Source organism: Corvus cornix, chromosome 18, assembly GCF_000738735.6.
Source record: "Corvus cornix cornix isolate S_Up_H32 chromosome 18, ASM73873v5, whole genome shotgun sequence".
Classification (NCBI taxonomy): Eukaryota; Metazoa; Chordata; class Aves; order Passeriformes; family Corvidae; genus Corvus; species Corvus cornix.
The window spans coordinates 4,903,205-4,917,124 of NC_046347.1; the positions used below are offsets into that span (position 1 = coordinate 4,903,205).

Sequence of the window (13,920 nt, forward strand, 5' to 3'; positions counted from 1 at the left end):
CAAAGTTAAGACTTTGCTAGTGGCACCTGTACCACAGAGTTTTCACAAACCAAACCCCTGGAAATCTGTACAGAAGCAGCTCTGAATTCACTTAAAGCTTGACTGAGTTAGGAAAAAAAAAAAAAAAAAAGCAGTACTGTACTTTATCATGCACTCAGCAAGTTGATTTTCTGGCTGCCATCTACTCTGCAGCCTTGATCTCACAAGATCAACGGTTTAAGGGCCCAAAGCCAGACGGCCTCACTCCAACAGAGCCACTGAAAGGAGTCAAGGGATGCCATGGTGCTCCAGAGCCAAGTTGGAAGAAGTCTGGAAACACAAAGACAAGCAGGAGGGAGACTCCTTTCCCCTGATCTGGAGACTAATAAAGAGCAGGCTCTGAAGAGCACAAGCTGCTGTGGACAAAGTATTAAAAAAACCCCAAATCGCATCTTTTTAACATAAGTCACGATTTCTGTGCTTCCAAGAACAATTGTGCACATCAGCTCACTGATAGCAGACAACACTTATGCTGTTACTAATCCTGAGTGAGTACAGGAAAAGGTTTTTCATCTTTTCCACTTTCCCAAGACATGTTTTTTTCAAGCCCTGGACAAGACGACTCTGCCTGCAAGAGCCTGGCTGGTGAGCACCCAGAGTGCTGGTTCAGTTTCCATGCATCACCAGCAGTTAAAGAGGAGCAAGATGAAGGGAGGGCATGTACACACACATAAGGAAAGTGCTGCATTTTGCCTGAAGCTTTCACCTCACTGAGGTGAAATATAGACCATCTTTTCAGTCCTACAGCGTCTCCATGCAGTTACATAAAAACCAGTGTCTTCTCAGGCTCCACAGAAAATAAAAACAACCAAACACAATCCTCACAGCATGGAACAGAGATTAAAGGAAGGAAGCAAAACAATATGAATCTGAGACTGATGAATTCCAGTTTGGACAGGCTTGCCCAGAACAGCTTTATTTAATGGAAAGAATGGACTGACTTAAAACAATGCTCACTAAATCCTTCCTGAAACAAGATCCACAAACCCAGCACAATGCTCACATCCAACATAACTGCTGGCATTAACTGTCACCACAAGGTACAAATTCAAGCAATTCTTGCAGAAGCAGGTGCACATGTCAGTGCAGGTGCACTTCAAACTACCAGGAGAAATGGTTCAAGAGAGAGGCAGAAAAGATACAAAACCAGACCCTGATTGCTTTAACTAAGATGCAAATTTTAAAAAGTGGTGAAGTTCATGCCAGATTTGCCAGTGCTCAGTTGCATTCCCAGACTTGCAGCCAGCTGAATCCTGCAGCTTCATTTTTTCACTGACTTCCAGGTAATATTAAAAACAACTAGCTCAGACAGTACCTCCCCCTCAACATTCTTTATTTTTTTTCAGAGAATGCTCTTGTGTTGCAGAATTTCTTCTCTCTCCCAACTACTTCACCTGATTGTTTGCATGTAAATTTAATGCCAATTTAACCTGCCAGCCACAAAATGTACAGACCAGTCACATCACTGTCAAGCAGGGTATTAGTTTGAAGATATTGCATAGAATTTTTCAGTACAGTTCTTCCACCAGTAGCCAGCAGATCTGCTACTGCAACAGCTGCTACAAGGGATTTCTTCAATCTGAGCAAGTGCCAGCAGTAAGTTTTTGTAATTTTCCCTCCTCTCTACAATTCAGAATATCTCCTGTAGTCCCAACATATCAACAGCCTCACTTGGCTGGGTATGATGGAAAGAAACTATAACTTAGCAGAAAGTCTAAGCCAATAGTGATGATGGCCTTGCCAGAGCAAGCAGGTGAAATGTCTACATCATGCAGGCAGCAGGAGAAAGACAACTCCAAACCCTGCATCATGCTTTTTTCCCCCCCCCTTTCTTTTCTTTTTTTAAAGGAACATGGTAGCAATTATGTTTTTGCTTTTCCTCTACAAAGATCAGAAGTGCTCATGGGAACAGAACACCAGAAACATCTCATTTAATATTAAAAGTGCATGACAACAATGATTTCATTTCTTGCTCCCCAGATTTGCCTGATGTTGGTGTGCACCCAGGCTGAAGGCAGCCAACAGAGTGCGTGTCAAGTGCATTTAGAGTCTGGGGAAGAGAAAGCCAGGGAACAGGAGTACAATGCTTTTATTCCTCCTCCCCTCCCACCCCTTCTTTTTTTTCTTGTATTGTGAGAGGGGAGAATCCCAAGAGAAAGCTTAAAACAAGCACATTTCCTACAGCCATATCCTGTTTGCCAGCTCTGATACATAGCTCCAGGCAAAGTGCCCAGTACAGCATAAGAAATTTAACTAAGAAGAACCTGTAGGGACCATGATCTAGATACCAAGAGAAGTGCAGCAGCTCAGAAATAAGCCACTATAGGAAAAAACCCTGATACATCCACCCTTCAGTGACACTGATGTACAGGCTTTACAAAGCTATCTGTTTTGAGATACAGTCACAGACAAAAAGGGAAGGAAGAACAAATCAGAGTCAACTCCTGAGACATTCCCTATCAAAACAAAGAATGTGTCTAGCTGACACTGCCTTTTACTTTCCAAGCTAAATTACATCTGAAAATCCACATTCATTAATGACAAGAAAAAAAAAAAAAACCATTGAAAAAATCCCAACCAAAACCTGGCAAAACATTTTAGTGAGAAAGTGCTTCAGAAAGGAAGCATTCATAGCATAAAACCTTTAAATAGCTTCTTTGAAACTTGACTCCATTCACCTGACATATGCTATCTCAATATTTGACAAAGATTATTTGTTAGGAGTAATTTCCAGTCAAGGAACTGTGTGCCAGAACTTTTGCTTTCCATGTGGAGGTACAGTTAGTAACACCTGCCTTCCAGTGGAGCTTGATCCCAAAGCTACCTGCTTCCCTTCACAGCCCCAGGAGCACAGCAGCTCCCAGCAGCCTGCCCCTGATCTGCACAGCCCAAAAATTCTGCTTTCAAGTCACTTTTACTTGCTACAGTGAAAGAGAAATTCACTGGTGAAGTACCAGCAAGACATGACAAGGCTGGAGGTGTCAAGCTACTTTGATGATTTTATTTTTTACAGCTTGTTGCAGTGCAGAATCAAGAAGGTGAAGGTGGGCTGTGAAAAATCTGAAGCTGGGCTGTGAAAGTTCTGAAGCCTCACAGCAGCAAAGGAAAGGCTCAGGAGAACTGACAAAATTAACTTCTTGCACAAGCTTTCTTCCCTAGTACACAGTACTAAAAATTCTTCATGGTTTGGAGTAGAGGCAAGGCGTAAGAGCAAGCATCCTCAGTGAGAAATTCACTCCTCCATGAATGGATCCCACGGAGTTTATACAGATTTTGCTCCTTCTGTACCCAGAACAGGGTGGCTGGAAAGAGCTATTTTCAGCTATTTGCTGGTATTTGAGGCAATGCTCCATCTGTGCTGACTGCTCAGCCTCTCACTCTGACATGAACAGACCTGCACACTCAGAACAGCCTGTTTGAGAACAGCAGCCAGAAATAATTGCAGCTACAGAGCTGGACTTGAAGAACTCAGACCTTTATCAGGTGAAATATGCAAGGGGAAGCAGCTCCAGAAAGGACTTTTCTTCAAGTTTAAAGACAAACAGAACAAGCCTGGCTCTTCTTTGGAGGAAGGCAAGCCACACCTGTGTCAATAATCCCTGGTATTTAATACTGCAGGGAGTGAAGAGTCTGCTGCAACATGTATGCCCGGCGGGGAGGAAGGAACAAGCATGTCCACGGACATGTCTCATCTTCCAAACAGCTCCAGAGCTGGATGGAAGCCAGGAGCTCTCCAGGAGGTATTCCAGCTTCAGAGCCCGACAAGGCTGTGATCTGTCTCCCTCTCAGACAGAGCTGGAGACAGGAGTACGTGTGGCAAGGGGCAAAATAATCCCAGATGCCAAGTGTTGTTTTGCTTCCTGCACGCAGAACAACTTTTAACTGCCTGTGATACTCTCTGGCAATAACTAAAGTTCACCCAGATAAAATGGGAACCAGGTATCAGCTGGTTTCATGTCTGGGCACTCACTGTAGCAGTGCAGAGAACAGCATTTGCAGCTGAGTTACCTCTGCTCCCCTCTAAACTCTCTGCCAAACTCTCTGGTACTCTCTACACAGCTCTGAAAAACTGTGTGTCAAACCTAAAACAAGGGAAAACCACAGAGAGTTGGAAACACAGACAGCATTCTACACAATTATATTAAAAGGAAGTTAAAAGACAGAAAAAGACAAATCTGAGACTGCAGTGGTTATCACTGGCACCTTCATATCACTGGCACCTTCAGGCTGTGCTCCCAGGCAATGGAATGAGTGAGGAAACAAACCACTGGAGTTCTAACCTTGACCCCGACCCAGGGAACTGCACAGTTCATGCTTTGAAAGTGTTTACAGAGGTATGCTCACAGCCATGCATAATGCAAGGCCATATTAAGGATAAAACTTTTCCCAAACATACTTTTCCCCTCCTTTGGAGCAAAATAATTATACTTAAGATGAAAGTTAATGAGTAGGTTCAAGCATTTTTTGAGAACCTGGCTGGATGAAATGTATGCTGAATTCAGAAAAATTAATATGCCTTATCAAAACAAGAGTTAATTTCAGGGGTTACGTTACTGTGCACACACCCATTTACTGGATCTCAGCACTTACCACTTTTACTTTAAATCAAGATAATTTTGGTATTTAAACAAACAGGTTAATGGGCAGGCAAGATAAAACCACTGCAGTCAAAAGCCTCTAAGTATTAGTACACACCTACACATCATAACACAGTAAAATTACTTTACAGTATGCTGGATCAATAAAAGCTAAACATAATAAAGAGCTGACGATTATCAAGAGGTGGTACTTAGACATGCTTAGAAGCACAGTATTCCTCTGAAAATTTGACAGCTTTCTCCTAGATCCCAGTTTGGCTGCCTCTCCATACAACACCTCAAGGATGCAGAAGGGACCCTTAAACAAAACCAGGAAAGGAAAACATCAAAGTAGCCACCTGCTCTGAAAAACTGCTACCATCTGTCAGGCATTCACCTGCCAAGGGAGTGGCAAATTTCTTAGCTTTCCTGCACTGGCTGGTCCTGATACAACAATCAAGGCTCAAGAGTTAATGATTTCCCTCTGGGAAAGCTCCAGGAGCCAAGCTGCAAGGCTGGGCTTTATCCCTGAACAACACTTGCAACCTGTTATTCATCCAGCCCTCCAATACGAAGCACAGAACTCCTCAGGTGAGGGTTGGAGCACAAGGTCAGTATTTTAAGGTTCATTTTTCATTTTCCTGCAGGGCTGGTCCATTTAGTGAGCTCTGAAAGCTTGTATCTTGTTACTGCATCAAGGCTGTAACCAGAGCCAGCCGCTGGCCAGAGCCCCAGCACCCTGCAGCCGTTAACCCTGTCCTGCCACAGATCACACCCAATCCCAAACCTCCTTCAGTTTGTACCCACGGCTCCATCAAGTGAAGAAAGAACTCAACCAGGCTGTGGATTTCACTGTTTTAACATCACTGTTAAACACCAGGTTTTGTTGCCTATTTCCTTTCACTTCAAAGCAGAAGGTTTTGTTTCTAAAGTGCTTTCAAGGCAGATGCTTGTTTACAGTTGGTGACTGCTCAGGTAAAACGGATCTTGGCCATTCACAAATCTGTCCTGTTCCAGAGCCTGAGCACATCCCTCCAGATTTGATTTTTGGAAATGCAATTAGTTCTACCCAGATTTGAATCTCCAGTTTCCCATGAGTGCCTGAAGCACTTCAAAATGCAGTTACAGGATGCAACTGAATATATCTGAGTATCTCTGAATCTGCTGCTTAAAGAGAAGGACTCTGCTTTTTGCTGCAAGCACAGTGTGTTTGGGAATAACTCACAGATGCTCAGGAACATGAATTCCATAGGCCAGAAGTCTGCTCTGAAAGAATGCTTCCAGGTGACTGATGAGGCTTAAGTATTTTCCTCCTCCTGGCACACCTCCTCCTCCAAACAGGTGTATAAAAACTTCTCTATCTCACCAAGAGTAGAGAGAAAACAGCAGTTTGACATCACAGTGTTAGAACTTGGAAAGCTTATTGTGACTTAGACCTTGGCAAAAAAATAACCCACAGGAGAGCTGCAGTCCCAACCAGCACTTTGTATTGGCTTCCCCTCCAGTGAAGAACTAGGGCTGAACAGCCAGACAGGTGCACCTTCATCAAAACCAACAAGGGCAGATTCCCTGGAATCAAGAGAAAAACCTGAGACAAATATAAAATAAATATCTTCCCAGTGGGGCTATTTGAGGCAGGCTCCAAATTCCACTCTCCCCATCATCACTTTACCAAAGAGTTTTTACATCATTCCCCACTTTCTACTTCCTCTGTTTATACCCACAGCTGACCCTTCTGGAGGTTCTGTTGGTGCCATGAAGATTTTTCCCTTTTCTTTTATACCCGTTATACCTTTTTACAACTTCTGTATTCCTGGTGCTTTTTGCCTCCATTCTTGGACTTGTCAAGCTGAGAGACTCAACATTTTAGAAACTTTGTAGTTAGGGATCAGTGTGCCCCAGACCCCAAGGTCCTCTCCAGAACACATTCTGTAAACTAAGATAGAACCATCAGAGGAAGGCTCCTTGGGGAGGGGGGCTCACTTGAGCCTCTCATTGGGGAACTTTTGACAGATCTGCTAATTAGTAACACCAATAATGTTAAACCCGATCTTTTGGGGGTGTGCATTTGACCTGGACGTGTGCACCTAAGGATCCTTAAAATAAATACCAAGGTAAAATCCCTTTTCCCCTTCTAACCGTGTTTGATTCTTGATTTTAAGACCAGGAAAAGGCATCACTGTGCTGGCACCATCCAAGTGCACAACAAGGCCAAATCACAGGATGCACCAGCAACAAGGGAACTGCTCCACACAACCTGGCTCCAGGGGCCTGGTCAATTATTCAAGGTATAAACTCCAGGCAGTTCATTCATAATATGAACAAAGACACCAGCAAAAATAAAAAAAAGAATATATGTCTTCAGGGCTTGAATATAATTGACTGATGAATTGCAGGGGGTTTTTTTCTCATTCATGCATTTTAAAGGATTTGCTTTCTGCCTGTGGTCAGATTCAGACCTTGGAAAAGCCCTAGCCATATATAAAGAGCATGGGGTATCTATTTAAACACGTTCCCAGGTCTCTGATGTCTCCAAGAAACTGAGCAGACACAACTACAGCACTCTGCAGGTTCCAAACAAAATTAAGGTACACAGAAGCATTAGCAAGTTATAATCAAGGGCCTGCCTTTTTGCTGCACTTTGGATCTACAGTAACTGCAACACTTGTTAGCTGTCACAGACACTGCAAGCTCCAAGCAGTGAGGAGGATGGAGGAGAACACTGCCACTTGGTGGAAAAAGGGGATAGAAAACATTTGCAACTGCTCCAATTACAAATACTTCCACAGGGATGTTCCATCTCCCCCCATCCCAAGTGAATTTCTTAACAGCATGGCTGGTGCAGCTCCACCAGTGCCCCCACAGCCACACCCCAGCACGGCACTGGGCTGCCTCCACAGCCCCACCTTTCCCAGTGCCAGCTGGCTCTACAGCTACAATTTAGCATTCAAAAAAGCCCAAAAGGCCAAAGGAGACAATTTCCCTTTTCACCTGTGTTTAAAGGCATCTATTAAAGATGACATGGAAGTCTGAAACCAGCAGTTTCAGACTAAGTTCAGCTTTGCCTCCCTGCTACTCTTCTCAAATCCTTACCTTTCATGCTACACTGGGATAGCAGGAATTACATTTTACCTTTATTTATTTCCTTTAATTTACATTTTCAGTTCTTGCAGAGCTACTAGTGCACAGTCTACCAAGATACCAAAAGCTTTTTATTTTTAATCCATTCATTGTTTCTTTGCTTCCTCACTGAAGCTGAAATGCTGCTCTGTGGCCATGTGTGGCTCTTCTCCAGAAGCACAAAATGCACCTGGACAGCAGCACATGAAAGCCACTGAAAGCACGAGGCTTTCTAAATAAGCCAACAAGAAATGTCAGTGACATATTAAAGCAGCAGCCACACAACTCAGTGGTACAATTTCTGTCGTATATCATTACTCAGACAAGAGCAACTACACTCTAATTCTGTTCTTTCTCTCTGCCAGACCTATTCTCCACTGCCCTGAAGTCCTACAGCTCTTTTAGAGAAGACAGAAATGCACTCACTTGCAACAAGGCCCTACTGCACAACTTCAAAAACTTGATTCACACCAAATTTATCTTTTAAGGAAAACCCATATTTTTGTTTCACAGTACACATTTGAATCCAGCAGTTTTTATAGAAACATCTTGCTAGCACGTTTACCAGGGCAAAAATACAGAAGTAGAAAAAGGATAAAAGTGAGAGATTCCCTTTCCCTCTGTTTCAAAAAAAAATATTATTTATTACAACAAGGAAAGGAGACAATACATTCCATTTCCAAGTGCCTGGGAGCCATTTCACACACTGAGACTTTACCAGCTGCAGTGCAGCTGCCAAGATTTTCAGCTGTGCATCACTGTAAATCCATAAGAACATTGTGGGACCTGGAAGAAGGTGCTGCTATAAAACTAATTCAAATAGAATAGCTAAACACATCCATTTGCCTTCACCTTAGCCTATCAAAGCCCTGTGGTAAATCAAATTCTCTACAGAATTTCGCTTTGCAGCACAGTCCTCTGGCTTTTGTAGCAGAGTTTAGGGACTGTCTGGATCCTTGAAGAAGCTGCTGGATAAAATAAATGCCCTTGCACTTGTTCATCACTCAGCATCCCTGATGAACAGGACTGCTTGTACAGAACTAACATAAGAAATTTAAACACAGCTGTCTTTAGTTTCAAATGGATTTGGTCTTTTGTGCTCCAGCTTTTACCCTGATCCATGTTCCCGTGTGCTGTTAAACGCCTGCTGTTCAGCAGAAACAAGGTGTAATCCCAAGATAAAGATGATTTCAACTCTTTATGATAATAGCTATTATGTGGGGATCTTAATTCACTTTTTAAATTTATTCTGTGACCTTTAAAAAACTGCTTCCTTCAGAAGGAGAGAGCTGGAGACAACTGAATTGATTTTGACACCTTCCATGGCCTCTAAGAGCACAGGATCATTTATTCATTAAGTTGTTCTAAATGAAGAAATTACTCCAACTAACGCTGGTCATACAGAATTCTGTACTGGATGCTGCACCTCCCACATCACTGCAAAATAGGTGAGATGCTGTCAGGAAACTTCAGATCTAATACACAACATGACTGAATTCATGACTAAATTCACCTTCCTTGTGATTCAGCCTGTGATCTCTTAACTGCCTTTGGCAGAAGCCAGAACTAAAGTCAAAAGCACAGGTTAAAGCTACAAAAGGGGTGGAACTAACTAGAGATCACAAATGAACACCAAGCCATGCTGTTAAGACTTATTCCTCTTGTACTGAGCTTCCCCCCCACCACCAGACCACACTTTCAAATACCTTTAGATCACCAGCCTCAGGTTTTTCAGTCTCTGAATCGTCATCTTCCTACAAGACAAGAATTTACAGGATTAAGCTTAAAGAGCAGGCCTGGCAAGTAACTGCACTTACAGCAAAGGGCATTCAGCAGCCCAGCAGCAGTCCAAGACCCTTTCCACGGAGGGTAGTTCTGCCCCACCCACTCATAACCAGAAAACAAGTCCTACAGTCAGGGGAAGAAGTGTTTGCTTGGTTTTGGGGGTTTTTGTAGGCAAAAGCATCACTCAGTAGCAGCTGTCCCTGCAAAACTCATGCAGCTCTGGAATGCTTGGAACTAAACAACAAAAAGCAGCAGAGCTGGGGAAAAAAGCATTTGTCCTTTGATAATTCTGGTCCCCTCCAGCTGGCAGGTGGTGACTGAAGAGCCTCTGTTCAGCAGTACCCACAGAAAAAAGCAGCATTTGCAAGACCTGTGATAGTCCCAAGCATGAGCAACACACACAGGACACACAGCTGGCCTGCCACCAAACCAAACATGCAGGCTTGGAGAGGGTCTGGCCTAGCACCAAGTTCCAGGGATCCAGTGATCCAGCAGACACAACTTTCTTGCTGATGCAGAGCTCTCGTGCCTTGCTTGCAGATGCTGTGAACCTCCACAGAAAGGGAACACTGACAAATGCCAGGTAACAGTCTCCATTTTTAAAAATTTCTTTTATGAACCAGAAATAAACCAAAGAACTGGGGGAACTTCTGCCCTGTGAGAGCTTAAAATACTGAACACAGTATTGTGTGAAAACCCACACCATGTGAGCAGGAAGCTCCAGTTTGGTCCCCACTGGCAGTAAAGCTGCTGTCCCCTCACTGGGCACCCCCCAGGTACCCCTGTTTCTAGACCTAACACATACTCTGGGTTCAAAACAAGTTTGAGGAGCAGAAAGTGTTTTTCATGCTCACACAACTCAGCAAAATGGTTTTTCTTCCAAACTTTCCCACAAACTTCAATGTTGGCCCCAAAACAAGAACGTGGTGTTTCAGCTTCAAAAAGGGAAACAAAAGAAAAAGTGAAATGATAGGTGCAACTGAAAGGAAGAGTTTACAAGGAACTGCCCACCTCAGAGTATTGGCACATGAGCCAGTTCTGACAGGACAAGCTAGAGACTGACCACACAATAATGTCAGTAAGTTTTAATTGACTGAATTAAGATGCCTCTCCCACAGATGTGAGACATCAAACTCCTTCACTTTGGCTACTCTCCAGCTTCCCTTTCTGAAAGATGCACATATGACAGTAATTCAGCCCTGACTGTCAAGGGTTAATTACAGTGAGTTTGTAACTAGAAAAGAACCAAGTAGCTTGGGGTTTATCACAAACGAGATTGCTCTCCCCTCTACAGTCTCTATTATACAGATAAAAGTGATTTTCATCAAAGCAGGGTTGAATTATCCATGCTGCAGACAGTAGCTGAAAAAGCTCTCAAAAACTCCTAACCTAGCAGGGAATATCAACATTAACAAAGCAGCATTACTGAGAGCTGCCTTTGAAAATAAACAGAGGCTTTTCAGTCACTGTTAAAGTAGTTAAAAGACCCACTGAGTTGTACAGAGCAAAGCCCAGGACAGCCTGAATCCACCTCGTCCTGTTTTCTAAAAACAACTCATAACCAACATGAGCTACTAGCACAAGCAATGCCAAGGAAGTTTTCAAGTCTGCTCAGAGAATATTTAATGGAAAAAAAAAAGGAAAGCATCTTGTGCAACCTGTACTGTAACCACACACCTATGCAAGGTCCACCAGAGTACTTGACTGATTGATTGCCTTTATCTGAACAGCAGCTGATGACAGACAGCTGCAACCTGCACCAAAACTGTGTATGCAATAAAGCCACTCCATTTACAACCCCTTCACAGTGCTAACTGAACACAGCTGAGCTTGGCAAGCACCTGGATCACACACAGGGCTTTCTCTGAACTAAAGAGACCTCACTGAAACAGAGTCCAGAAGTGCTGGATATAAAAAGAAGAGTCACTGAAGCAGTAAAGAAGCTTCACTGCTTTGCTAAGGGAGACACAGGGGCAACAGAACAGAACTTAAAGCAAGAAGAAGAGACTGAAATTTCTGGGCTGCTACTTGGGCAGACAGATGGCAGAAAAGAGTGTCTCCTAAGAGACTGATCTAACACACACACAGTAGATTTCAGTGAGGAAAAGCTACAGGAGTAGCCCTGGGTTTTTGGCCATGTGGTAGAGGAAAGAACTAGAATAGAGAGAAAATAACACAGTGGTAGCAAAAGGCTGACGATAAAGAAAGCGGATGAGAACTTCCCTTTTCCCCCTCCAAACTTTTTGTTTCACTCTCCCAGACCCAGGGCAGAACTACACATCCTCATGTTTGATGCAGCTGCATCCACAGACTGTGAGCTCCGTGCCCTGTCCCATCACACTGTGGTCACCTCAGTCCTCAGGTGACATCAGACACTTGCCATGCACCTGTGACAGACAAAAGCCACCCACATGTAGACAGGACACTGTTACATCAAGGTGACCTGGTGTAGGGAGTGGATTGAGCTGCACACAAAAGAATAATTTAAGACAGCACAGAAGTTTATTCTTTTTAATCCACCAGCTGACAGTGTGGTCCTCTTACAAGGTTCTTGTATATCAACTACATTTAAAGAAAAGCTTTCATTTAGAGTGGCTGTAACAGCCTTTTTCCCCTAAAAGAGTCCAACGACACCAACACAATAACGAGCAACACGAGCTGTGCCAAGCTGCTGATGGGCTTCAAGGCAAATGCTTTCTATGTGAAAACAAAGTGAAAATGAATAGTTGGGAAGTGCTGAAACCCACACCAGGAGTCAGATATTCTGGGTTCCATCACGGGTCGCTATTCGGGTTTCTTTTTTGAAAGAGAAAAGCCTCTACAACCCGTGTAAGGGGTCAAGACAAGCTCCCGGAGCAGAGAGGTACTTACTGACTGCCTGCTGTTCTCATCATCCTCCTCTTCGTACCCTTCCTCCTCCCCATCCAGGCGGGTAAAGTCGTCTTCTCCGTACCCAACTGACACCAGGCCTCCTTTCTCTCCTGAGGAGGAAGAGAAAAGGAAAACGGTGAGGAAAGGGAAGGTGGCAGCGTGCGGGGCCTTCCCCTCACAGACGGGAAAGCGCCAGGCCGGCGCGGGCCGCGCGGGGGGAACCCTGGCTCCCCACCCACCACCTGCCCCGGCCCCCTGCCCGCCCTCACCCGTGGGCGCTCCCCCATCGCTCCCCGCTGTGCCGGCCTCGCTGTCCGACTCCGGGTCCGAGTCCTCGGCGTAAACCGCCAGCGAGGAGAGAACGCTGCGCTTCGCCGCCGCCATCTTCCGCCTCAGCCGTGGCGCACTTCCGGCGCGCGTGGATGACGCTGCCGGCGCGGTCACCATGGCAACGCTGCCCTTCTTCCGCCCTCAGGGGGCCCACGGTACATTGGTGGAATCCCGCCCTCACAGCTAGAGGAGAAACCCCTCAGGGGGCTTACGGCCGGAGGAGAAAACCCCCAGCGAGGCGGAGCAGAGCGTCTGGGGATGGAGGGGTGAAGGGGAGAGGGGATAAAAAGGAGCAGGCTGGCCCTTTAATTGAAGCTGGTGACGTCACTTTGTGGCGCCACGACAGCACCTGCCGGGTGTGGAGCGAGTGTGGAGGGTGGGGGCCGGGACGGGGCGGAGGTGGGACGGGGGATGTGATGGGGGGTGGGGAGGACACAGGCCCCCTGGGAAGGAATGGGCGGTGGGTGAGAAGGAGCCGCCTGCCCCCATCCCCCTCCCCCCTCCATGTCGGGTGCGAGAGGGTCTGGTGGGCAGCGAGCCCCCCCCCCGCTATGAGCCCCCATGGAGAGGGGGCTGACCCAGAGTAAACATCCTGTGGCCCTCTGCAGTGAGGGGGCCTGGATAAGCATCCCTGAGAGACACGGCAAAAGGGGGAGGGTGGCAGGGCAGTTGTGGGGGAGCTCGTGCAGGTGGCGGTGGGTCGGGGCAGGCCTCGGGCAGAGGAGGCTGGCAGCGCCCGGGTCCAGCTCAGGTTCCTGTCACCGTTCGCAGCATCCTTAAGGATGAGCGGGAAGGCTCCCCCGGGCCTGGAGGGCAGGGTCCGGAAAACGCTGCAGAAAGTCTTCGGGTTCGAGTCTTTCAAGACTTCCCTGCAGGAAAGTGCGACCATGGCTGTGGCGAGAGGTGAGGCTCGGCATGGGAGACGTGTGGAGGAGCACGGCCGGGTGTCCATCTCTCCGTGTGGGGATGACACTGCAGGAGTTGGTATCGAGCCTGCTGTGAGCACACGTCACCTGGACTAAGCAGGATCACCCGGCCCTCCTCTGCTCTGAGATGGTTTTGGTGGCCCAGGAGCACGTGCTGCACACGAGCTCTGCATCTTCTTTCATTTGTTTTGTAACACCATGGTTGCATCAGCCATGGAAATGGGAAATGGTGAAGTGCAGCATTGTTGGTGTCTTCTCTGGTTGTCTCTTCA

General features: G+C 45.8%; 2 protein-coding genes across 9 annotated transcripts in view; one reads left to right on the top strand and one right to left on the bottom strand.

Annotated features, from left to right (window-relative positions):
• LOC104694381 (SAP30 binding protein) overlaps positions 1 to 12,849 on the bottom strand; it is a 29,946-nt gene extending 17,097 nt beyond the window's left edge. Inside the window, exons 1-3 of one of the 2 annotated variants that reach the window (XM_039562076.1) lie at positions 12,662 to 12,849; positions 12,393 to 12,502; positions 9,443 to 9,490 (exon numbers count right to left, since the gene is read on the bottom strand). In XM_039562076.1, coding sequence (XP_039418010.1) covers positions 9,443 to 9,490; positions 12,393 to 12,502; positions 12,662 to 12,839 — 336 coding nt within the window. In that variant the 5' untranslated portion in view covers positions 12,840 to 12,849. The remainder of the gene's footprint in view (positions 1 to 9,442; positions 9,491 to 12,392; positions 12,503 to 12,661) is intronic. The other variant, XM_039562077.1, reaches the window with a different exon arrangement.
• Positions 12,789 to 13,920, top strand: part of RECQL5 (RecQ like helicase 5) — a 38,552-nt gene continuing 37,420 nt past the window's right edge. For 2 of the 7 annotated variants that reach the window (XR_005603296.1, XR_005603295.1), the window contains exons 1-2: positions 12,791 to 12,877; positions 13,494 to 13,625. Coding sequence is in view for 4 of the 7 variants with exons in the window: in XM_039562074.1 (XP_039418008.1) it covers positions 12,838 to 12,877; positions 13,494 to 13,625 (172 nt within the window). In the remaining 3 variants the exon portion in view is untranslated. Of the gene's footprint in view, positions 12,878 to 13,030; positions 13,122 to 13,493; positions 13,626 to 13,920 lie in introns of those variants that run through there. The other 5 variants (XM_039562074.1, XR_005603297.1, XM_039562071.1 and 2 more) reach the window with 5 other exon arrangements.